The sequence below is a fragment of the Nipponia nippon genome, unplaced genomic scaffold (genome assembly GCF_047370975.1).
Source record: "Nipponia nippon isolate SJK-2023a ecotype South Korea unplaced genomic scaffold, ASM4737097v1 scaffold_4, whole genome shotgun sequence".
Lineage (NCBI taxonomy): Eukaryota > Metazoa > Chordata > Aves > Pelecaniformes > Threskiornithidae > Nipponia > Nipponia nippon.
The window spans coordinates 9,327,583-9,354,041 of record NW_028262358.1 but is presented as its reverse complement, the minus strand read 5'-3'; the positions used below and the strand labels follow the sequence as shown (position 1 = coordinate 9,354,041).

The 26,459-nt window shown below is 39.4% G+C and overlaps 1 protein-coding gene across 4 annotated transcripts; it reads left to right on the top strand.

The window, feature by feature from the left end:
* Positions 1-5: 5 nt before the first annotated feature.
* On the top strand, positions 6-25,110 carry APLF (aprataxin and PNKP like factor). 4 transcript variants are annotated; one of them, XM_087774396.1, is made up of 10 exons: positions 22-117; positions 675-848; positions 1,277-1,428; positions 2,796-2,926; positions 5,044-5,218; positions 8,004-8,392; positions 14,664-14,789; positions 17,310-17,356; positions 18,758-18,796; positions 24,117-25,110. In XM_087774396.1, the coding sequence occupies exons 3-10, from the start codon at positions 1,330-1,332 to the stop codon at positions 24,317-24,319; spliced, it is 1,209 nt and encodes a 402-aa protein (XP_087630522.1). In that variant the 5' UTR covers positions 22-117; positions 675-848; positions 1,277-1,329; the 3' UTR covers positions 24,320-25,110. The 4 variants fall into 4 exon arrangements, with proteins under 4 accessions (XP_087630520.1, XP_087630522.1, XP_087630521.1 ...); XM_087774394.1 differs by lacking the exon at positions 675-848 and having other exon boundaries at positions 6-117; XM_087774395.1 differs by lacking the exon at positions 22-117 and having other exon boundaries at positions 129-848.
* The last annotated feature ends 1,349 nt before the right edge of the window (positions 25,111-26,459 follow it).

Here is a 26,459-nt window from a genome sequence, read left to right as displayed (position 1 = left end):
GGCTGTACGTCATCACGCGGCGTCCGTGCGCCAGCGGCCCTCGGGCGAGGCCCGGCGGCGGCTCTTGCCGGCCTTCGCCCCGTCCCGGCGGCGGCGGCAGTGGCGGCGGCCCCCGAGGTAAGGCCGGCGCCGTCCCGAAGAAGCAGAGCCGCCGGCGCCGAGTTAACGACGCCTCCCCTTGCGTGCTGCCGCGGCCGCCCGCTCCGAGGGGCCCGGCTGCGGCCTTGCCCCCCCGCCCCGGCCTCCCGTGAGGGGAAGGGGGAGCTCCCAGCGCTGCTGCGGGCCGCTCCCCGCCACCCGTGTGCTGCGGCCGCCCCCCCCCCCCCCCCGCCGAGCTCGGGGCTTTGTGTCCTGGCCCGCCGTGTTTAGAGGGGCACAGACTGGAGCCCCGGCTCCATCGCGGGTGGAAAGGGCGGGGGGGAGCCCGTGCAGAACCGCAAGTTCAGGAGAAGCGCCTGGAGGGGCCTCTTTGGCGGGGTTGGGGGGGGGGGAGGGCAGAGCTCGGCCTCTTGTGTTTCTCTTCACGAAGGAATAAAAAGTTCAGCTGGTCAGCGTGTGCCTCCAGTGTAACGCAAACAGCTGTGGAAAGGACAGCAGTGACTCCCGAGCGGTGCTGTACAGCGCAGCGAGAACAGCAGTAATCGGACTTTTTTCCCCCTAATTCTTTGTGCTAGCGAATCAACTAGTGGAATGGCAAAGCGTTGAAGGAAAAACAGTTGCTGTTTCAGTGCCCTTTCACGACTGAAAAGCACTTCAGGCGTGGCGGCTCTGAGCCTGAGGCCTTTAAAACCAGCTTCAAGCACCGGAGTTTGTGGTGTCACCTCAGAGCTGCAGACTTGTAGCCTTTGGTGAGAACTTAACAAGAAGCGCCGGATTCATTGGGCATCTGATCCTGAAAACTGTATCTTAACGTTGTTATCTGACTCCTGGTATAGAATCGGATTTTGAGAAGTTGTGCAGATTTATGGTGAAGCAAATCCTAAGCTGTAATTTCAGCTTTCTGAAAGTTCTGTCGTGGCAGTGGCTAGTATGAATTAGGTACTTAAAAACCAGAACAGTACAGTAGGGGTCAGCAGCAAATCTTTGGTTCGAAATACTTTCAGTGGAAGGTGGAAGGCATGTTTATTTTCTCTGTAAGTTGACGTAAGAGTACCTTACAGTAAATTTAGAAGTGTATTAATGGCAAACATTCAGACTAACCTCTGTGTTTAAGTGAAAAGTACATGTTTATATTCATGATGAGTTTGACTAGCTAAAAATTAATTTGCTTTCTCAGAAAAAAGTCGGAAGACTGATGCAGAAGAAGGACCAACTGTTCATCCTGTTGAGATGTCTTGTAGTCCATCGTTAATAGAACCGGCATATTCCCACTCTGAGATACAGGGAACTGCAAAAATGAGAAAAAATGACGCTACTTCCAGACATTTGGTGGGTGCTTAATTTATAAAGTAAATTTAATATTTGTAAGCATGTGTTGAAAAAGAAGTAAAGGTGTTGTGTTTTCTAACACCCCCCCTTCCCCCCCCCTTTTTTTTTCCCCTGAGAAGTAAACTCTGGCACAGTTGTATGCTCAAAATACCTGTTGTTTTATTGATTGGGATTGTATGCTAGACAAGTATATAAATATATTTCTGTTGTGTATTTATGTTTATGATAATTATGCTGTAGTAATCGGTTCTCTGGAATATACAAAAATTGCTATTGCTACAGGAATATGTTGAACTAATAATACGGTAGCCGAGTTCAGTACTACAGAACAAAGTCCAGTTCTGGTCTGTATCGGTAACTGTGCTGTAAGTACCTGTGAAGACCTAGGGGAATGAATGACTGTTCTCCCAACCAGCCTAAAAGCCTCTGAAATTTATATCTGGGGAGTGTGCAGCTGGACTGTAGATACCCTGTGTTGGCTATGGTATCTGTTTATAGTGTACTAGCAGCCAATTTCATTTGAATCGTACAGCTGTGATGAGTTGTGTTGTCAAGATCCGTATAAACACACAGATAAATAACCTTTGTGGTTCTCCCTGACAGTCAGCATCTTGTCCAGCAAAATAAAGTTTTCGAAGAAAGAATCTTTTTGCCTTTTTTAAAAGTTGCTGAGTAAAAATGGCTTACAGATAGTCTGATAAATAGTATGTGGACGCAGTGGGATTTTTTTCTTAGGTCTTCTGTTGTGTATCCAGCAATACAGTGCTAAAAGGGATGCATTTGTCAACATCATTGTACAGTAGATAACTACATACAACAAATGAAATAGAAGCATTTACTGTAGCTGAGATTCCTGGGATGGATACTTACCTTTTAGTAAGTAATGCTATCAGTTTGAATCTCTACTTTCAGTACGCAAGTGTGTACTGAACATGACTTTGGTGTATTTAATTTGTTTAGAGTGTGATTCCTTTCTGGAGAAAGGAATTGAGAGAATGCTAGCAAGACTTCTCTGTTTTTTTGACAAATAGGCATTTGTTTGTTAAACCTCTTCTTTCTTTTATTTCTCTGCGTTGAAACTCTATAGCAACATGCTGATATAGCTCTTCTACGAAACTTTTAGTCTGTAGCCTTTTAGATATTTATTTCAAAGGTGTAAGGAGGTGCTTTTTACTACGTGAAGGTTTCTATAGATGTTGGTTTTCTGAGTGAGTAGGAACTGTTAAAAATCAAGCAATGGCCACTGCACAAAAAGTAGGTAGTTATCCAGGCTGTGTTTGAAGAACATAACTGTACAAACTTGTGTTCTAGTTTTTCTACCTCTTCTGTAAATGGAGAGAAGTACTAAACAGTAAATATTGTTTCAGGTTTCTCCTGATGATGATAATGAAAGTGAACAGTCAAAATCTATTCAAAGAAAGAGAGTGCTTCCATCTTGGATGCTGGAAAGAGACCTCCTGGTTCAGAGGATTTCTGAGCCTGTAATGAAAGGAGGTAGGTTTGAAGTGTAGTGTTTGCATACCAATATACATTTATGTGCTTTGATCTCATTTTCTTACATTATAATTTTGGTAGTAGGAAGTATTAATTCGTCACTTCACTCTCCGTGTTCTGTGCCTGGCAGCTGACAGAGACTGTCTTCTGTTGTCTCCTTTGTCATCAGTCCTATGGGTGTGACAGAGCTCTTTCTGATCAGTTGATTTTCTTTCTGTTCTTTTTTTTTTTACGCCAGGTAATATACTCTCTTTGGACAGCTGAACATCTGGTGTTCTGGAGCCCTTTCCTATAAACTCACCTGTTTTGTTTAGTGTGTAAATTCTAGGTAGTTTCTGTGCTTTCAATTCCAAGCCTTCTCCACATTTAAGTCACTGATTGCTCTTCTAAATTTAGATTCTTCTCATTTCACAGGTTTTAAAGGTCGGGGTTTTTTTGGTGGTAGTGTGTGTTAGTTTGTTTTTAACTGTGACTGAATCAAACTTGATTATTTAGTCCAAAGTTTTTTCCTAGGAGGAGCAGTTCATCACATTATTGTAGTTTCTTACTAGTATGAGGCTAAAATAGTATTGCATTCCCTCTTGTCTTTCCTGCAAAAGGAAACGCCTGAACGTACGATAAACTTCTACCACCGCGTATTAGCGGTAACGGCAACAGAGTAGTGTGTTTACTCTCTATCAATGGGAGACACGAGGGTGCCACATTGGCACAATCCCAAGAAAATCTTCTCCCGTGTCTGGCTTTGGTCCTGGGAGCTCATAGAGTGCTAAACCTGCCATTAGACATTCTCGGACAAACTTATCGCAAAGCATTTATGGCTTTGATGACTTTTATCGATGGAACTGGAGGACTAAAGAAATGAGAGAAGGAAAACGACTGTGTACATTAACAACGCTCCCCCAGTGTTTCTTATCTTTCTCTGTGCTGAAGACAGCGCGCCTCGCCCTGCTTGCCATTCTGCGGTGAGGTGTGAGGTGGTTTAGGTGCGAACTGCTGAGTTCCCTTTGTTAGTCAGTCCAAGCCTGTGAACTGTGGCTGGTCTGTGGGTGTCTGCTCCTCTGTGTCCAACAGCTATTCTTTAAGGCCTCTGTTTCCACCTGCTATTTCTGCTGAGATGGTGTAATGGAGAAATTTGGCTCTTGATGTCTGAGCGGGCCTGCAGACGTATTTCATGTAGTGTCTGACCAATTGCTTCTTACCTCCTGTAGTAAATCTTATATTTCCTTAAAATTGTGGAACAGTTTGTGTCTTTTTAGGGTGGTATTGGACAGAAAGGTAGACAGTAAAATGAAAAGGCTGCCCTTTCGTTTCTCTTCTGTATGCCTTCCTACTGGAAAGAGAACACAGATTTGTTGTTTTGAAGTCAGACATTAACATTTGGAAAAATTCCTTGCTTCCTACACATCTCTGGCATGTCTGTATTTGTTGAAGGGGGAGAGTTTTTGAAGTCTTGCAAAATGGCATCAAGTATCTTCCTTCTGAATGCGTTTTGCAGCAGATGGAGCTCTAACAAAACCAGCACAATGGCCCTAGTTGTCTCCCAGCTATATATCCAGAAAATACTACCTCACAGCAGAGAACTTAGCGTTTTCTGGGATGTGAAACTTTAAAAAGAGAGGCACATTTGCTGTCTTTCTATCAGTTACTGGCTGATGAAATCATCAACCATGATGTGGTTGACTAGGCAAGTGGGCATACCCTGTTTTTGCCATGTCCTAATTAGTTGATATTTGTGTGTATAAACTGGTAGTCTGAAATGATATTTACTTGAAAGGTCTGTGGTAAAAGTCATCCTTGGTTTACTTGACCAGCTCCTATTGTGTAAATGAAATTGTCAGTCATACTGATGCAGTCAGTCCAGAATATCCTTTGCCACCTATTTATTGTTTTCCTTCAAATTTCCCCCTCAAACATCTGTGTCATTCTAAAACATACTTTTTACTCCCATAAGTGTGAAGTGAAAAATGTGTTGTTAAAATAGCGCATGCGTAAGTGCTGCTGTTTCTCGCGCTTTTTGCCCAGTGTTCTGCTTTGATGTAGCTTTAGATTTCTAATGTGATAAGGATTTCACTGTAAAAAGTTGCATTCCAAAAGTACCCTTTTACTTTTCTTTTAAGGTAGTAGAATGAAAAAAGGCCAAGGAAGGGGAGAAAGTAATATGGAGTCATTAAAATCAGAAGTAAATGTGCAGCAGAAAAGAAGATTAGCTTCTGAAGAAACTATAGAGGATTTTGAAGGTGAAGAGCAAGATCAAGGGAAAAGGAGCTGTCTTGTCATCCCTGTCCCTTCATCTCAGGTAATTTTTTGGCTCAGGTCAGAACCATGGTATTTCGAAAGATGAGAATGTAGTTGGCAATGTCATGTTGAAGGTTGGGTCTGCAACATAACTATGTGTTCTGCTTGTGATTTGTTGTTTAACAGTTGTTTTGAAATGCCAGTCCATTGGCCAGTTCTATAGCAAGGATCCTGGAAGTCTTCAGAGACTGGGTTTTCTGCACTTCCTTCTCGGGATCTGGGATTTGAGCCCTGAATGTTCCACAGAAATACCAGACTTTACCGCAGGAGGCTGGAAGACATGGGCCAAAGTACTGGTCCCAGGAGTGGCTTAGTGTGTGGTTTCTTTTTCCGAGAACCTTTTAGGGATAGGTGATGGTATGACAGTGATGTAATGCAACACTGGGCTTTGCCCAAACTAGTGCCGTTCTAGTTGGTGAAGTTTTATGGTCAGAAAATTGTGGTATGTGGCTTAGCAACTGGTACGTTTTGAAGAAAGATAGCAGGGAGTGTGCTTATGCCACTCTCTCAAAATCTGAGGGAAAAAAAGGGAAGAAAAAAAGTAATCTGAAATCCAAAACGGTCTGTGGCAATGAGTGAACAGACACTTCAGTCCAGCTGGTCAATGTGTCTGTGTGTCTTTAAAGTACAGCTGTGTTTATAGGCAGTTAAATGCTTACTGATAGCACCCTGCTAATAATGAAAAGAGAAGGATCATTATCAAAGACAAACAAAACATATTCTGGTGAGAGCGAAGCGAGGCTTTCACTGACTTTTATTTTAAGTGAACGACCTGGGGAGGTGTTTCTAATCTGTAGCATTAGAATTGCCTGGATCTATTCTAGGATCTGATAAAATACTTAAAATACTATTATTTGGTATGCTTCATCGGTTTTGACACTGAAAACAGTTGGACATTGGTTTTGTTTTTTAATTAAATCTTAAGGTTAGTTGAAATGATCTACTCGTGGAGAGCATACCCTTCAGGGTAGTTTTGATATAACATAGTGGTATCTTTTAGTCTGGAAAAGTGTTCCGAGTGGTGAGCTTTGTTGTTGGCTAGGTACATTAATGCCAGTTGCAGCGCTATTTTCTCTCTGTCAAGTTATAAGGGGAGTAACTACATAATGAATTATCTCATTTTGCAGTTTGTCAATATGACGACTTACTTATTTTCTCCTAATAATTTCACAAATCATTTTTATCTCGAGCACAGTGTGAGAAATTGCCCCCAGAACTTTGCAGTTCTAACTAACGGGTTAGTGCAAGCAAAAGTAATAATCTTAGAGAGCTCTAAAAGATTGGAATTTTAATACCAAAACCAAAATTGCTCTTCTGCTGTCATATTTAAGGCGATTGACAAAATCTGCTGTAGGGTAGGAATAAAAAGAATCTTAATTCTTCTAAGTGCCAGTAGCTGCCCGATGGCAGTGAGGTCATCCCTGTGTTACAACCAGTGCCAATAGTGCTGTTGTCTTTGGTTTTCCTTGATTGCAACCTGTTTTTTAACTAGTCATCATAAGAAATGTGAAAGTGTTTAGTCTCATTATGTAAAATATAGGTAATGGGTTGAAGTATGTGTAGAGAAGTCACAAGTGGGAGTGGGAAATTAGAGTAATTTAGTCCTCCTTTTGCAAATGAAGGCTCATTTCCTAAGCTTTAGTTGTTTGCTGAGCCTTATTTTGGGAGTCTTGATAAAGCAGTCATCTTTGTCTCTGATTTGGCTTACTAAATATGCTGCTGTCAGGATCATTTGATATTAATGCCGACTTTGCCCTTTCTTAATCACATTGCTGCTCGAATGTAATTGTCTCTGGTTTTGGTTAACATTTTATGAGGCTTGCATTGAAAGGAACAAAATCGAGTAGGAAATCACCAGCTGATTTTCAAGCTCTGCCAAACACATCCATGTAAACTAAGTATAAATTTACCGGAGGGGGAACTTAGATAATCAACTGTACAGAGCAGAGACCTTTAAATAGTTCTGTAATGTATCAAAGTAGTTCAGCCTGCAATATAGGTGTGCTTCCAGGTAATGTCTCGGTTGTTGGGACAATGTTCCTGTATTCTTTTTCTAAAGCACACATCTCGTATTTTAAATGTACACGTGTTCCAAAATTTAAAATGCAGTATTTGTCAAAACCGAAATCTTTGCCTGAGGGTATCTACTGACAAACTGGTTTATGATTTAGAGTCACGAGCTGAAGCATTTAAGAAGTATTGGGGTGGGATTAAGCTCAAGGTGTGTATCATGAATTTCCATATCTCTCCCATATATAGATAAATATATATATATTCCATGTATCTTGGTACTTAAGGGATTAAAATTGATTCTTGTGTAGGAGTGTACGTTCTTCTAGAGTCTGCTATATCTTCCCATGTATAACCCCCATTAATTTTTCAGGAGCAGTACTTTTTAATCAGAAGTTAATTTAAACTAAAGTCCTTGGACTATTCACAAACTAAGGTGGTGAGAGAGGAGCCTGACTGTGTTGTGAGAGAACTGAAGCTGAGGATGGGAGCTCTAGGCTAACTTTTTTTTGAAATTGTGTGTGTGTGTGTGGTCTTAACTTGAGCCTTTCATTCAGCAGCTCGACTTAGCAGCTAACTTGGCTTTGGAAAGTGGAGTAGAAGATTTTAAAGGCTGGACCAGATGATCTTTCAAGGTCCTTTCCGACCTGGGCTGTTCTATGATTCTCTGATTTTAAAAACAGGAATGATGAGATCAGGCTGAGTTTGACCTTAAAGCTTGTAATTCTGAAGAGTGTAAATTTTCAGGTCCTTCAAAATGTAACCTTGTTCCACAGAATACATCTGGATTTCCTCTTGAGAGTACCATGAGAAACATGGAAGGAAATGGCAAGACTGGAACAAAAATCCCTGGAAGTTCTCTGGAAAAAAATGATAGGCAGCTGCATAGTAAATGGTCTAAAAGAGTAGGTCAGATCTCCAGTAAAGAAAATAGCATTGAGGAAACAGAAAACAAAGAGCAGATTACTGGTTCTACAAGCCAACAAGCTCACTGGGGCAGGACTTCCCAATATTTTGGTGCCCAGGAAGGGACTCTTGAGCCTGATGCAAATCTGGATTACGAGACTGAGACTTCTGATTCAACCAGAAGTGCAGATGCTTCAGAAAGCTGCAAAAAGATCAAGCATAAGAGGACACCTTGCATGTATGGAACAGGCTGTTACAGGTAAAGCAAAATTAAAACTAGCTTAAGATAGCTTATTATTAAGAAGTAATGTATTAGCAATGGAAGAGAAAACAGTAAAGTCTTTACAAGCTTTGATTTGAAAAAAATCTTTTGGTAAGCAGGGGACTGATGAGAAACAAATGGCATAACAAGAATTTTTAAAGTGTCAAAAGAGGAGCCAGGATGTCTTGCTAGTTGTTAATATAACCCAAACAAGGGATGAAGTACTTCAACAAATTAAAAGATGAAGTGTTGTAGGAAATAAGAAACAAAGGTCCGTTTTAAAAAGAAAATAAATAAACCCTGTGTGTACCAGGAGGAAGAAAAGATGTAAATGATTGAAATGCCCAACATAGACCCTCTAGGCTTGTTTTATTAGCAGACGAAAGTTTTGTGAAAGATGATTGTATTTATTGAAGTAATTGCATGTTTTGTGATCTGAATATTTAAAATACTTATTATCTGTCATTCCTTAAATAATCAAGAATTACTTTTATTATAACTTGTCCAGTCTGCTTTTTTTCATTAGCTTCCACTTCCTCCCTAAAAACAGAACAAGGCATACTTACAAACTCTATGTTAACCCTTATCTGGTCAGCATCTTTGGTAATACAAGTGAAGAGCAATTTTTTTTTTTTTTTTTTTTTTCTTTCTTTCACTCATATCCTCTCAATTCACAGTGAAAGATCTGTCATACAAATCTTCTGTGGGATACAAATGTTCCGGTGAAGTTCCAAAACATCAGTGCTGAGTGCCTGGTCTCCTGCTAGTTCCTTCTGCCTAGAAAAGATCTGGAGTGGCATGTGTTGATATATTGACGGGAAGATGCAAATCTAGAGGTAGTCTTAAGGCTAGCAAATGACCAATGACATGAGAGAACTGCATTTAGGAGAAGGTTTTGAGCTCTAGGTAAATCCATGCACACTGTAAGCACAAAAGATAAGGCTAAGCCAGGAGGAAAGAGTGGGTCCTGTGATTTTATTTTTTTTATAATTATCATCATCCTCCCCTTCCGCCCCCCCCCCCCCAAAGGGGCTTGAGCAATAGCAAAAACAGTGAGGTTGCTTAGAAAACAAGCAAGCACAAATAAATGGGTTCTTGTATATGTTTGGTGTGCCTAATGCGGCAGATAACTCTGTAAATCAAAAGCGTAAAGCTGTTGTGTTAGTGAACACATCAGACTTCCAGTTTTCATGTAGCTTGCTTTCACATATCTCAATTTTTGCCTTTAATGAATACATTGAAAACATATTTTATTAGGCAGTTAAGCTGATCCAGTAGTACAAATGCAGCCTCTAATTTGCTCCAGCTACTTTTAATTTTGCTCAGACAAGTTTTCCCCTGTATGCGAGTTAAGCTGATTTAATGCTCTGATATGCTGAAGGATTCCTAATGTTCAGGAAGGCAAATTTTAGTTACAGATAATATGGAATAGGAGTCTGCATGTACACATTTCTTCTTAGGTCCTTATTCTAAAACATTTGGCAGCAATACTTTTGGAACGTATTGCTTTATAAGAAGAAAGAATGCTCTGAAATAACACATAACAAAGTCTTACTTTGTTGGAGACATTTGTAAAGATGAAGTATCAAAAACATCAGCTTTGATCTTCAGGAAGTGTCATGAGACTAAACCTGCTTTTTTGCAGAAGAAGAAATATGTTTTGTAGTCTGTCTTAGTATTTGCTTTTGATACAAGACCAGCAAGTAGTCCTTCTGCATCAATAACTATGTTAGAGTAAAGCAGTTACCCATTGCACTTACCCATATTTTTAACAGAACATGTACGTAAGTGTGACTTGAATGGGTGCTTTGAAGGAACGCATTGATAGCGTAGTTCAGTTTTTCATTGTGTAGTGTTTTCCTTGAGCAAAAACTAGTTTTTTAGAGTTGCTAAGGAAGAGGGGCTGCTTTGAGTGCTCTTTTGAGTAAATGGGTAGTTGTTTTCCCTCTCCTTCGTTACTTAAACGTTACGAAAGCTGTCTTCTAGCAAGATGCGCTGTAGGAGTCAACGTCTTAAATGAGTACTGCTTTAGTAACTGTAACGTTTCCTTAAGCTTTTTCTAGGGGAGGTTTCTTATTCATAAACTGTCAATTTATCCAATACCTAAATGCTCTTCAGGGTTCTAGTCTTTATTTTGTAAACTCCTATTAAAGGATACTTGTCTTCTGGATATGACTTTGGCACCTTTGGTAGGTGCCTGGTAAAACAGCACAAATTGAAAAGATTAAATGTTAGTTCTATTAATTTTATTAGATTTCTCTAACGCATATCTTAAACATTTAGGAAATAACTTTGTAACCTATAGTTCAGTTTCTTCATTTATGAATTTGAAAACACTGCTTTTGAAAGAACCAAGCTTGATGCACACCTCTTGCTCCAGGGATTCTTCTTGTTATCGTCTTTCAGCGTCAGATTCTCTTTCTGAGGTAGCATGAAGCTTCAGCAAATTGAAAGAAACTGCTGTTACCACCAGGAGGCAAAGTGCTCTGTGTGTGTTATACCTGACTGTATTTGTTGTCAAGGAACTTACTCTTTGAATACTACCTTGTGTTCTTTTTCTTGTCTGCTGCTTGGTTTTCCGTACTTAGAAGAATAGGGAATTAAAAATAAATCTGAACCCAACCACCTTTTTCAAGGGCTGCATAGAAGGGGTGTGGTAGACCTGAACTCTCATCTCTCAAACTGTAACCTACAATTTTTGTCCACAAGTCTGTCCTTTTGCTAGCCTGCGATGCGGTGCTCTGCTGACTGAGTGTGTGCGAATCTTTCCTATAGCTGTCAAAGCAGGGCATGCTCAGCCAACCTTTGGATTTGTATGTGCATTCTTCTAAATACTTTGCTCTTTTTTTTTTGTTTATGAAAATAAGTATTTTTCCTTTCACCTTAAGCTTGTAAATCTGGCAGCTGAAGACCTGCATCTGTCTTTTTTGAGTCCTGTCTTCTAGTAAGACTTACAATTTAGAACTTACAAACTCCTTGCGTACAGTTGTGGCATAACTTCAGGCTTGAATTCTATGGCTTTATAACTAGTGCTGGTAATTCATTACATTTTCACTACCAGTTTCTTTAGTAGCTGAGAAAATAAGCCCTTGAGATGGCAGGGGTCTTCTGCATATGATTATGAAGAGCCAGGGATTCTGCCCTAATCAGTTAAACTTGCTTTAGAAAAACTTTTAAGTTGCTTTTTGTTGCTGCACAGACAAAAAACTGTCTTAAATACTTCACTGAGCAATACTCAATACTTCTGTTTGAGATGACTGTATTGATTCTGAAGAACTTTGAGTTTTATTTGCATAATTTTTATTTGCACAGTTTTCTGCATCATGAAGTGTCAGTACACAAGTTCAGAGCTTCTGTGAAAGGAAGGTTGTAGTAGCTGTGTGAGTATGTTCATGAGAAGGCAAATCTCCCATAAAACTTTATTCTTAAAACAGGCTTTAAATTGGTTAATTTTTGTGTGAGTAAAGCTTAATGGTTTTGTTTTGTTGAAATGAATAGCGTATTCCTGTGCAGTGAGGTTTTGTTGTGAAACTGATTAACTTCGGAGCGCAACTCATGGCGTGATAGATGTTGTGCTCTTACAACTCAAATCTTGTGTCCAAAAAAACAACACCCCACCCCACCCCACCCCCCCCCCCCAAAAAAAACCCCAACCCTGAAACAAACTCTTAATAAAAGGAAGAAGCTTTAGATTTTTGCAAGAAGGGAAAATGTTTGCTTAATATAAGCTATGCGCTTCTCTCTTTCTATTCATTTTGCTGGGTATCATTGCACAACGCATAGAAGTGGAATAAGTACACATTATCCAAGTAAAGGTAAAGTAAAATAAAATAAGATATTTCTACTAGTCCTGAGCATCTGAAGCAGGACATGTTTAAGATGCTTCACAGGTAATGTATATTTTGAGGAGCATCATCCACTGGCCCAAAGAATCCCAAAGCCTTGTGATAGGGAGTGTACATCAAGACCCTTTTTCTCTTCCTCCTTCCTCCCACACTACTTTCTTTTTCTGTTTGTTTTTTTTTTTGGTCTTTTCCAGTAAGGGCTGTTTGGTGTTGTCTAAGTAGGTTTCAAAGTAAATTTTTGAAAGGAAATGGATATCTCCTAAAATACAATCGGCTGGCTAAATTAGGCCTTCTTTCCTTGGTGACTATGATGCTACGTGTATCTTACTGTAGGAATAAATACAAAAATGATTTCACAGCACATTAGTTGCTTTTGTGTCCCTTTGAGAAGATGAATTGTGTCTCAGGTGACTCAAAATTGTTGCTAATATTGCTAATAAGCTAGTTCTCTGCATTTAGAAAATGAAGCAAGTAGCCTCTAAAATGACTCGGTTTCATCCCATTTATTTTTAAAGTAGGCAGCCAGCCTGAATTTGGTGTAAGAAGTTATGTTTCCTGAGAACTTGTGGTAGAGTAAATGACTGGTAAATGCAACCTTGCAATGATTTCTAGTGAAACAGTATTTACTTACCCCACAGTTTGCAGAAATTAACAGAAGAGATAAGAACAAGAAGTCTGTCACCTATGTAAATAGATCCAAGGGATACTGGGTCTTTGATAGGTAGCTCATTGAAGAGTTTGTAGCTTGTTTGTTGAACTTCCTGAGTGAAAGATGCCAGGCAAATGGAGATTTAAAGTATTAATACTAAATACCTAATTGTTTTGGAATGCCTGAAAGGAGGCCTGAATGGCTAGTAGAGCTCACAGTGCTCTATCATTTTGTAATCTATCATCAAGTAATCATTTTGCAAAAGCTGTAACAGAAGGTTGGTGAGGTTGTTGTTGTTGTTGGGTTTTTTTTGTTATGGTAGTAGTTGAAATGCTGAAATTAACATTGGCTTCCTTGTGAAGTTCCTAAACGGTAGTTGTGAATTTAAAGGAAAGAATGCCTGTGATCATTGAGGAAGCTGTTGTGTGTGTAGCTAGCTACATACGTGTTTCTGGCTTTGTGTTTCTAAATGCAGCTGTAAAAAGTGTAAATTAAAGCAGTAATTACCCTGTACTTTAAAGTTGTCATTCCTCTTGCTTGAGGCAAGCAGTTCACTTTTATAATTTGCAAAACACATTGAAGATTATGTCCTCTGGAAGCTAGCGTGGTAAATCCCTGAAGTATTTTGTGGATGTCTTTTGGAAAATAATATCCTAAAATACCTCACATTCCATGCTTTTAAATATTATGCTTGGAAAAAAGTGCCTCTAAAAGAAATTGTAGGGGAAAAAGTAGATTTGCTTTTGGTACCGGCATGTTTGCTTTGACATAATTTTTGTAGTATGTTTTGATCTGTCCCATGAATTTCTCCTGAAGTCGTAACGTGTTTTTCTGTGTTCTTTTTAGCATCACTTACAAAAGTTTTATAAAGCAAGCTCTTCTCTAAGTAGTGTTGTTTATAGCTGCCTTGTCTTGTATGGTGTGTATGCAGACGTATTGCCTAGAAGCAGTAGAAGTGTTCTTTCAAAGATGCATACGTTTGTATTCACTACTTGCTCACCCTGGATTCAGCTGTGTAAGTGTTGTTGAGCAAAAAGTCATGGGTGCTAGTAATGTGCTCTCATCACTAACATCGGTGTGAGTCGACTACATGCAGAGCTGTTATGTCTTATGGTACAACTGTGTGTCATCGTTGTAATTTGACGTTTCAAATAAAACGTCATGGTAGCCAACCCAACTTGACAGCATTATCAATGTAATGTAATGTCCAATAGACTGCTCCATCTGGAATAATACGCTGGCATTCGAAGTATTCAAGTGTGTAGTAACTTGCATACAGAACATAAATAATAGTTGAGACGGGTCGCCTGAAGCCGGTATGTGATAACCCAAGGGTGTGGGGAGTCTTTAGTACTGCAGTTGTTCGCCTGCCATGCGTTGGCCCTTCCGACTTGAGCTAAAACTTGTAGTTGAAGTTTCTATTGCATTTAGATAGCTCCAGAGGGAGTCGTAACTAAGCAAGTCGTCCACTGAGTAAGATTCATGCTATATGACTACATCAGTAGATTGTGTACGTGTTAGAGGTCAGAAACTTAAAGCTGATGGCAAATAGGAAAATTCCTGTTTTAACCTCTTCCGCAGCCTGTGCAGAGACAAAGTTTTTCTTCTGTTATCCTGAAAGTAGGTCTTAAATTCTGCATAAAGTTAAACGGTAAAAGCTCCTCTTTATGTAACCACAGAAAAATGAATTGTCACTGATTCAGTAACACCTTTGTCTCCACTTCTTGTGTTTAAATGGAACAGTCAGTTCTCGATATATATTTGTCTTTTGCAGGAAGAATCCCATTCACTTCCAGCACTTCAGTCACCCTAATGATGATGACTATCATGAAACGGAGATCGTAACTCAGGATAACAACGATAACCGGCCTGAATGTCCGTATGGAACGGCTTGTTATAGGTAAGCAGCACTGTACAAAATGGCTTTTCTTGTTTTACGGGTTAAGACTGTTCTCCCCTGGAGTTACAAAATGACAATAGAATAACGAGTAGTTTCGGATGTTAAATCTTGAGTGTAGCCTATCATTATGGCTCTTTCTAAAGTCTCACTGCCTTCTGAAATTTACCGTGGACAGGCTGTTACCTTTAAAGCACCGAAGTCTGTGCAAAATATTTGTTAGTGATTTCAGCTGGTGAATATGAAAACTTCACTTTTGGAACTTATTCGGTGACCTAGAGAACAACACTCTCTCACCTGTCAACATGTAGTAAAATGTTCTTTTTTTATATGGTTTATTGTTATGTGTTGTTCTTGATATGTAACTTTTAGTTTAAATTTTGATAAAGTATTTGTTGAGCTTTTGTACAAAAACTCTATTTTAATCAGTATTCGATTTGTTAGAAAGCATAATTTAGGTAACAGCAATAAAATCCAGTTTATGGCTGACTGCAGTTTCTTTTGAGCACTGTCGATTTTCTTCAAAAGACTGTTTTATTCCATTTTGTTTCTTAGTGTCTAGGTTTTACACTTTTTATTTAGCAGAGTTTAATGACTGCTGTGTAATTGACACCATGGAGAAAAGGATATATTCTGAGGCAATAGCACTTTTCTGGGGGCATACGGAAACTAACAGCTGCTGTTAATAAAGATTGTGCCTGAGCAGAAACATTTTCTCCTCTCTCTCCCAAAAAGCATGGTGATCCTGAAGAGTGTGCTCTCTATGAAATGTAACAAAAGATGGGTAGCTTTTAAGAAAAAGGCATGTTATATTCAGCTAATGCAGAAAAAGTGTTTCTCTTCTGAAAAACAGCGATGAGATTAACTTCTTATTTCGGGATGGGAAATCTGGGTTTTCAGAATCGCCAGCGTACTTTTCAGGAGTGCAATGGATATTTTATCCAAAACTACCTCTCCTTCCAGATGAGACAACCTCTGTGCTGTATTAGTTGATAATTTCTTAATCTGTGTTTCATTCTTTGGGGGTAGAGGAAAGGAGGCACCCATGAAGCAATGATAATTCTTTCAACGAAGCAACAGATGCACTTTGAAGGGTTTTCTTATTATTTTTGTTGTCTTTATCTGTTGGCTACCACTTGAAGGGAGCATAATTAAATGATCTAATTGCTATGCCTTGAGTTGGGATCAAATGGTCTGATGCTGACGATAATAATAAAACACCGAAATAGGAAATTTTTTTTTTGTTCCAGTACAGTATATTTAATAGGAAGCTGTATTTCCATTTTTTATGCAGATAACTGTCACTTCTAACGCACACATAATGTACTTTGGGATGGCAGTAGCTATAGAATTGTAAATCAACTTGAAGCGTGTGAATTTGTCACAAGTTGACATAAAAATAAGATTTTTCTACTGAAGACCAACTGTATTACTCTGTTCTTTGAAGAATAAGAAAAAACGTAAATAAGGAACTGATTTTACAAGGCAGTCTTCACAGCAAGGGTATTTTGTAAAATATAGAAAAATTTCTGCAGTTGCAGAAATTCATCTCGGGTTTCAAGCAACGTCACATGGTATGTCATTCTTAAACAGTGGGCTTTAATTGTTGCTTATTATCAGAAGCAAAAATTAGGACAACTGAACCAGTTTTCTTCTGAAGTTAGAATTTTTTGAACTTTTCTGCACCAGAATAAATCGAGTTGAAACTATTTTAACATGCAGCCCTGAGAAAAGCCTCTAATATACTAACAACACAGATTAGCACAATGTAAGTTGGACCAAGTTAAAATATTAGAGCATTGTAATTTTGTTTTCTGGGGGGGAAGATCAATCAGTGTGGTGATGACCTGGATCACAGCTTGAATGAGGGGAACGTATTGCAGATCCAAGAGTAAGTTGACTTTAAATTTTCGTTCATTGCTTTGATGCTATTTTTTTATAGAAGACATACGAACTTGTAAACTGAACTTGCGGGATTGCAGCAGCGTATCGCGGAAGTGTATAATCTCTCTGAAGAATCCTTCTGTGGCCTCTCCTTGCGATCTTCGAGACAAGCAGTTCTTTCCAAATTCTTTAATTTCCCAAACTATTTAATTTGTAGCCTTATGTTTCAGAATGTGGAAGCTATGCCTGGATGTCTCAGACCTGCAATGCACTGTGTGTCCATTGTACTTAATGCACCAGAAGTTTTGTTCTAGTTTCATTTTTAGTGAGCGTAAATAAATGGATCACTTCTTATTATGCTGGACAAATGCATCTTATCATACAGCTTTGGAAGCTTATCTTTTGGTTTTGATCAGCCATCTATTTTTTTTTTAACACCGAAACAAGAGGAACTCTTATTTAACCTGACTCTTTTTTCCACCCTACATTCTGTAAGCTGAGACACTGCAGTAAGGCACTGGTCACAGAGTTTTATTTTTAAAAGAAGTGAAAATTATCCCTAAAATACCGAGGAGTTCTGGGCTTGTTAAATGTGGAGCAAGGTGGCAAATCGAGCTTTTACCGTTTTCTTCTTTGCAGGAAGAATCCACAGCACAAGCTAGAATACAAGCACAGTGTACCTCCAGGTAAGCCAGGTTGTTCCATGTAGCTCAAAGTGGTGGTGGGAACCCCAAAACCCAGTAGTGGATACCAGAAATTTGGATTAAATGCTTTCAGCTACTGTAAGTGAAAAACACTGCATTTGCAGCTTACTTTGTATTGTCCTGCACCCTTGCTCTTCTTAAGGAAGGTTGCTCAGCTGCTGCAAACTTGCACTCTTTCAAACGTTTTTCAGCTGACATGAGATGGGCTGTGTCAGACACAATTGACGTAGCTTGTATGCTTTGTCTCTTACATAGTGACAAAAATGCTGTGTCGCAAGTGACTATTTTCATGAGTTTAATAGGTTTTATTGAAAATCAAACATGGTATATTGTGTTATTGTTGGGTCTCTGTATTCTACTTCAGAGCTGGAGTATTACAGTGAAAACAGGGAATATATTTAGGTGTTACTGAAATATTTCTCAACATTTCAAATGGCTACTGCAGTAAATTATTTCTGTAGCTTTTCTCCTATTCCCATAGAAAAACGTGTACACAGAAATGTTTTATGTTTTAATTGTATAGGTTTATATCTTAAGATTTCATACTTACTTTTTATTCTTGTTTTCGTTTTGATAGGAAATCCTCTGGTAACATACAATTTTAAAGTCTTGTAATGCTCTAAAACAAACATTGCAACCATGTCTGTCATCTTTTTTATTTTATCTTAAATTTCTTTTTGGACTAGTGATTTTTCTTACTGAAAGAACAAATTTTTGTGTGTATGTTCTCCTGAGGTTTGGAGGGAATATAATTAAAACTGAATCTGAGTTTCTGTTCTAAAATTCTCTAGTCTTTTATATTCCTGTAACTAGACTTGTTGAAAAATGCAGGGGAATATACTGTTTACATTTTGTCTGCTCTTAAAGAATTCAGAGGATTCAAATTTGCATTTTTGGGGGCTTTTTCTTGATTATTAGACTTGGAGATTTTTTTCCACTTGAAATCCCAATGCAATAAACCATACTTCAGAGCAGAACAGTTATGGAAATGTAATGATAATATATTTTACTTGAAAGAATCGGGATTATGACATTATTAAGGAGAAATTGCATTTATGGAAACAATGGTGTAAAATACTTAAATGCCTTGAAATACTCAAATTTTCTGCTTAAAAATAAAAATACCAGTCTTGATGACATTTTTGTACAGATGGAATGGTTCATAATTGTAAGAACAGTTCATCTGGGTTTTCTCTCAGGAATCATTCAATAAAAAAAAAAGTGGTTTTTGGGGGGCAGGAGAATAGTTTTTATGCTTGTAAATAAAGCACAGTCATTGCAGCATTTATTTTAATAGGTCAGTCTTTCATTGTTGCAACCTCTATGAATGACCCTTATGCTAGGTTGTACTCTGTCCTGACTAATAACTTTTCTTTTCTTTAGTAACTGAAAGAGGAACCCGACAACGAACTTCGAAGAATGGTGAGTATCTTCTACCGTTATAAATGGGCACGTCAGCATGGGACACGACCGATCTGCTTGGTTTTTTGGGTATTTAATGATGCTGGAGACGCTTGGTAATACTTAGCCGAGGAGAAAGTAGTTGTTATTTTAGTAAAACCCTGCTTGCTTTTTTACAAGTAACAGTGCTGAAATTGTATTTGTGCCAGGCTTCCTGGCTGAGCATACCTGTACTTCTCTGGAAGCAGACAAGAAAACCAACAAATGTTATAAGGAGAGACACATGTGGCTAAATCGATTCTTCCTTCCTTACACAGGGGTCATAATAGGATGAAAGGAATCCAATGTTTCATCCACAACTAGTTAAGGTTGCCCCGTAAAGATGTATTGCTCTTGAAACCTTGAGATATTCCTTGTGCATTGCACTGACATTTAAATAACTTTCAAGGGATATCTGTGCATTTGCTGATGAGATTTTCTTATATTTACTATGAGGTATTGATGTTTCAGGTAAGATACTGGCTTGTTAGGACTAAAGTGTAGAAGAAGGTTAATGCCTTTGAGTTGGGGGCAGCTTTCACTGTAAACTACGTATGTATCCTTCTTACTTTAGTTTGTAGTTGTCAGTGAGGATTATGGAGTAGCACAGGGAAGCTGTGGTCTCTCTTGATAATGTAAATTGTAATACTGCGTATGAATATATCCTCCATTTACCAGTGGTGCACCTAGCTTGTTTTGCTGCTGCCAACAATGTTAATTTATATGTTGCGGGTGCATAGACTCCAGTTTTAACTATCCTTTAGGTCTGTTTCTGGGCTTCTTCTGTGTCTCAGCTTCCAAACGTGAGGCTTCCTATTCTTTCTAAAGTAATTTAAAAGTGAGCTTTAAAGAGCAGTCTGAAAGCCTGATGATATGCCGTCTTCACTTTTGCTGGCCTGCACAAGGCATGAGGATGTGGAACTGCTGCATCTCAACTGGAAGTGGGAACTGGCTTGTCTTCCTTGAGATCACCAAGGTGTGGCTAGGCATCTCCTAGAGAAATCCTCAAAATAGATCTGCTTTCTAGAGAAAATAAATAAAAGTGCAAATAGCTGTAGTTAGTTTTCTAGGCACAGTGGTTTTGCCTCTGTTTCTGTTGTAGGTGGATGCAAGAGGTTGCTTTCATACCTTCTGCTGAGAAATTTCTTTCCTATCCCATTTCCTATCGTGTATGCGTGCGCTTTTGCTATCACTGAATGCTTGATATGGTTGTATCTGTGCACTAGCATGTTCTGAGGCATATGTGTTACCTGTCTGTTTTGGCACATCCCACGATACAAATACCAGCCCCATCTTGGACGCTGCTCCCTTGTAGAAAGAGTATTACACCATGGTGAGAATTGTTAGCAGCATGGTAAGAGCAGTGACTGGTTAAGATTTTATAATGAAGCAAGCTGGGCTGTGTGCATATCTAACATCCTTACCCTAAATCTTGAAGGTTTTGAATTGCAGCTGTGCCTTTCATAAGAACACCTTCCTTACCCGAACGGTAGATCCTGTGTGCACAGCTCATGGCAGGTGGTCAGCCAAGTGTGACTACAGATGGAAAAGTGCTTCTCTTGTAAGCGTGTAAAACTTTAACATGGAAGTGAAATTCAAGCTGTCAAATTCACCTCCTCTTACTAAGAATGAACCAGGGAAGAAATGATACTCCATGCACAGGGGAAAGAAGGGAATTCATTAATGAAAGTGCTGTTCATATTTGCTGACTTTCTGTTTGTTTGGTTGTTTTTTTTCAATGTCTTGTTGACTAGCTTGCTTAGCATTCTTGAGGGCAAAGCTTGTAAACGGTTGCGCTCAGCAAGTTCACATCTGAGGCAGTCGTACCAAGCCACACAAGGTCACAGAGACAGTCAGGGCTCCATTAACCTTTATTTCATGCTGTTTGGCACAACTGCACTGTTAAGCACAGCAGGATTAATTTCCTTACAAATGTATTTAAACTCCACCAGGCAAGAAAAGAAGGGTACAATCTACGTGACATTTGACACGTTTAGTTTTTAACATTTTTAGTCTAATTGGTACCCAGAGGGATTGTAAATTTCCTGTAGAGAATGTGCTCTATGTTCTGAGAAATAATCTAAGGCTAATTACTGGGGGAATAGTTGTAAGGGAGGAAGGAAAAAAAAAAAAGTCAGAGTTATGCTGTCATTAAATTGTCACTACTGAATGACCTTACTGCATTGTTGGTACTTAGATGAATGACCTGCTGCGGCTATGGGCTATGCAGGATTCAGCATAGGAAGGACACAGGCCTGTTGGAGCGGGTCTAGAGGAGGGCCACAAAAATGATCAGAGGGCTGGAACACCTCTCCTATGAAGAAAGGCTGAGAGAGTTGGGGTTGTTCAGCGTGAAGAAGAGAAGGCTCCGAGGACACCTTATTGCGGCCCTTCAGTACTTAAAGGGGGCCTACAAGAAAGATGGGGATAGTCTCTTTAGCAAGGCCTGCTGTGACAGGACAAGGGGTAATGGCTTTAGACTAAAGGAGGGTAGATTTAGACTGAACACAAGGAAAAAACTTTTTATGATGAGGGTGGTGAAACACTGGAAGGGGTTGTCCAGAGAGGTGGCAGATGCCCCATCCTTGGAAACATTCAAGGCCAGGCTGGATGGGGCTCTGAGCAACCTGATCTGGTTGAAGATGTCCCCGCCCATTGCAGGGGGGTTGGACTAGATGACCTTTAAAGGTCCCTTCCATCCCAAAGCATTCCATAATTCTATGATTTTCACGATGAGGATTCTCCTACACACTTCTTTGTAGGTTTCCTAGCAAGCTATCAGCTTACTTCCAAACATAACTCTTTGAAAGAGGTGGTCAGCAAGCTTTTTCTCCCCACATGGAGCAGATACTTTCAGAGAAAGTTTCAAGGTCATCTTGATAAATATGGTACTAGGGAACAGGCAGAATTGTGCTTAATGAGCAGCTTTAGGGGCTGTGGGGCTGAATTAAAGTGTAGTAGAAAGAGGTGCAGTGGGAAGATAGGGAAGGAAGCGCATTGTTCGCTGCTGAAATCTAAAAGCATTGATGTATAGAGAGGAAGAGCATAGTATGCTCCTCCTACATTTGTAGGAAAAATAAATAAATTTTTAAAATTATATATGTAGTTTGATGGAAGTAATGGGTATTTTGCCAGAATTCCTACTTCTGTTATAAAATACCACCCACAGTGCTGTAATAGTGAAGAGCTTTTCTTTGCTAAGCAGGTTTTGGGCTTATTATTCTTGTAAGCTGAGAAGAGATTTTGTTCTTGTTGTATCTTTGTTTTGACCTCTCCTTTCCAAGACATAATTAATTCTACAGGACCATAGCCTGTGATTCTTTTAAGAAATTCTACTGGTAGACATGGACATGATTAAGTTCCTCTGAAGTCTGATAAACAACAAACTAGCGAGCATCATAGTGGATTACAGCTCAAATTGGCAGTTGGCATTTTCAGGATTTTCTGCTGGGTGGTGCGCAGTTGGTCCTTCAAAGAACATAGATTGCTAGCCATAGGATATTTCTCAGTGTTATTATTGGCTGTGTCACACGTGGCTGACGTTATTCTAGGAGGTCATTCAGTGCCTCTGGAGGAAAATTCACCCATAAAATCTTGTATCTTTGCGAAACTTGACTAATGCTGTTAAATTATTTTGAAAACCTTGGGTGAGCATTGCTATAGAGTATAAAATGTTAATCAGACCATAAGATAATTCTGGAATAGTGACGTTCCCACTAGTAGAAAAATGTAACTGACAGAGGATGCGATCTGACTACACAAGGTACTGGTGTTCTCGTTGGTTCACCACATGCGTAGCTTGAGTGCCTCAGGCTTTGCCCTGGGGTTGCAAGAGGTTGCTAAGAAATGCTTATGGTTAATATAAACATTGATGCTTTGGGCTGGGGTCTGTAGCTGAGGAAAAAAATACATGTTTGTAGTTTCATATGAAAGATGATGACAAGAATTGCTCATCAGATAACCTGTCAATGATCTCGTACAGATAATTTATCTCTAGATGAGATAAGAATGCAAAAGGTGGAGGCTGGGAAGAAGAGGAATGAACGTGGTTTTACTCAGGGGTATGACTTAAGGGCAGAATAACATGATTAGAATATTAGCAGACTGTGGCTAGTTAGGAATTGTGGACACGTAAGAAAAAAAGGAGACAATGAAGCTTGTGGAGCAAGGGTTACGCACATCTGCCAAAATCAGGTAGCAGTGGAATAAACTTGTTGAAGGTTCACAGCTGCTGATAAATAAAAGGAGAAGGCAATGCTGCCATGGCAGCAGCTTTGTACAGACACTACCAAGTCAGATAGGTAAGGCTTCTTCAAATAGCAGAATTATCCTGCCTCTGGGACTTGGTTTAAACGTGCCAACGTATTCGAGCAATTAAAAGAACACTGCAAAACAAGCTGTCTAAAAAAGTTTAGGAACATGCTGTGAACAGCATCCGTTTCTTGTAAATAGAGGTTTCTGAGTCTTTGATTCCTGCCAATACAAATTATTCTGAAATACTATGAATGCAGAAGGCAATTTGATCACAAAATGTAAGTTGTGAAGAAGATGGATGGACAGCAGATTAGAAAGCAGTGCGATAGAATAGACTGAACTGGGAGACAGGTAGGCTGCACCCAGCGCAGGAGAGAAGTGTTCGCCGTTTGTTGTTTCCTTAACCGGTGTTCAGAGGAAGCACAGCCTGTCCAGTGTGGGTCCCAGTTGAGAACGTAGGAGGCGAGTTATCTAGCAGATTCCCTTCTCCTACCTGAAGCTCAGGGAAGAAGTGAATGGAAATTAAAAGCCACGTCAGATTCCAAAGGCTATAAAATAGCTCTACGTAAGTATGTATGGATGAAGGCAGAACATCTAGGGTCAAAATAGCTGCCTAGCAATACCTAGAAGCTCAGGGGAAAGATGTGTGTTGTTTAGGTACAGAAGTAGCAGGAAGACTACTAGGAAAATTGTGTGTGCCGCTCCTTAAGGAAAAGAGAGTTATCAGAAGACATTATCTGATATTGTCATCTTCTGATATCAGAAGATGTTATCAGAAGAGGCCTGATACTGTTTTCCAAGTGCTGGAAGAAAAGCCAGTAAGGAAAACTTTCTAAGTGATCAGACTGGTAAGTGCTGCAGTAGGCGTCAGAGAGAGATGGTCCAGGTTTTCATGAAAGTCTTGAAAACCAAAATAGTAAGCGTTGGGTAGAGTGCTTTAGTTGTCTCTCTCTCCTTTTGAGGAGAGAGACTAACTAGATAGTCTCTGGAAGGTCTCTTTCTTTCTGTATTTATGATTCATGAATATATGATGTTTTTGTCCCTACAGGAAAAAGGGCTGTGGAGAAACATGACGACAATGATGAACCAAATGAATATGACCTTAATGACAGCTTTATAGATGATGAGGAAGAGGAGTGCGAACCTACTGATGAAGACTCTGACTGGGAGCCAAGTTCAGAAGACAAGGATAACGAAGATGTTGAAACGCTTTTGCAAGAAGCACGTAGATTTGTTAAGACCAAAAAATAGCTGCGCAGCACAATGTTACCAGTGTCCGATCTGGTTGTGTTAAAACATGGATGCACAAGGAGAGGAATTGCTTGGAAAACTGTTTTTTCCTCAGTGATGTAGGCACTACAAGGAGATTTTAATGGGGGCAAGGGGATTCAGCAATGCCTTTCTTGTCCATATGTATTATTTTGGTTGAGTTTTTTTGTTTTATTAAGTGGAGGAGCCAGAGGACTGAACTCTGAAAGTTTGGGTTGGTTGTTTTTTTTTTTTTTCTCCCCTCATCTATTTCTTTTGCAACACCATTGGTGTCTCCTAGTTTGAAATACAATTATAAAGGTTGTTAATGCTTCATCTTCCTGTGCTTGAAAGAAATACTGGCATTAAGAAAGTCTTTTGTTTTGCTGAAACAGTGTATATATAGTGTTGAACTTCACACCTGCAGTATCACAGACTAATTCTTGGCCATTATTGGGTAATCTGTCTAAACCATTTTTTAAATGTTCTTTTGAGTTAGTGCAGTCTTAAACTTCATTAGTCTGCTACTAGCTTTCCTTTTAGGTGTCATTTTTTTTTTATTCTCTTGATGTATGGTAGTTAAACACAGGTTGTCTAAATCACTTGAGAAGAGTATCTCAGTGTTATCGCACCACTGGTTGTCTCAACAACAATTATGGTGTATTTGCTCTAATTACAGTAGTATCTCTTGCCATACATGTACCTCACTGGAATTGTGTTCAGTTCACAACAAAGCTGAAGTCTTGATGACTGTATTTTTGCACAATTAAACTTGTAACAGACTATGGGAAAAACTTGTAACTCTGTCTGTGTGATTTCTAAAGACTTTTGTTGGAAGATCTTGCCTTCAGTGTGTTCACAACTCTCCTGAGCTTTCAAGAAAGTAAGTTAAAAAGTGTTGTTATGTGTCAGGACAGATGACTGGAGCCGTGTGAATTTGGCACTTTGTTGGACAAAATCCTGAAATTCAGCAGGGGACGCGTTCTTGTGTGGCTCTGGCTCCTCTGTGAACATCTGCCCAGTCATGGTTGAAAACAGGCATCCAAATACACTCAAGCTTTTCTGTTGGGTGGCAAAGTGTTCTCTGCTTAACATAAAATGGCTGTTGCTGCAAACTGGCATCGGGCTGCTTTTGGATGCAGGATCATCTTTTGCCGATTGTGTGTCAGAAGCTTCTCTCAAAAATCGTAGATACTGAAAATACAAACATTTGTGATAGGCAACTGTTCTGAATTTAGAGAACATCAGCTTCTGATGGCCAGCAGCTTACTCTTTGCTGAAGCTATTTCATACAGAAAGAATCTAGTGGGTGTTTTTTACAGTGTCTGATGAGTTCTGTGACCAAAACCTTCCTCAAGCCGAAGCGTCCTGTATCGTAGCGTTACCTTGTGAATGGCTATTTAAGCTGCTCGCAGGAGCTACTAGCCTTTACTTTGAAAGTAGAAATAGCTTTTTATCACTGGAGATTCCCAGTCAGATATATAATCACAAAAGCAAATTGAGAAGTAATTCTTGGTTTTACATGATAGATCCAGTTTTATTACTGATATATCGGGACTGAAAAAATTATGCATGAACAAAGCAGCACACTGGGAAAGTCAAAGCTGTAATCAAGCTGCTCTGTACTGGTAGATTGAAGTTACCTCTGTTTTCCTATACTGTGTTCTTTCCTTAACAGCAGGATGTATTTTTAATCTTCTGGAGGGATGAACTTGGAACTCCAGGATATTGGAATATTGATCGAAACTACTCTGTCTGAGGGACAGACGAGACTACCCAGACACTCAGCAGACCCTCAAATGTCAAGTTACCCAATATTTTTTCAGCGAGTCAGGAATGCACCACAACTCAGTGGGCTAAGTCTAGAGATAGTCCTACGATTAGATTCACTCTGGTTATAGGCAGAGTATAACATTTCACCATGTAGTCTCTGCATCAAATTACCCTGTAATATATGCTCATTAACTCTGAAAAAATAGACTGGTGAAATCTTTACACACACACCCCCCCCCAAATATTTTGAAACGCTGCACTTTAAATGAAGTGAATAAGAAGAGCTTTTCTTCAGCTGTCACCTTAGCGGGTGCCCATCTGTTTTCATAAGGCAGGGCGAAGATGTGTAAGTTCTCTTCCTTGCACTATG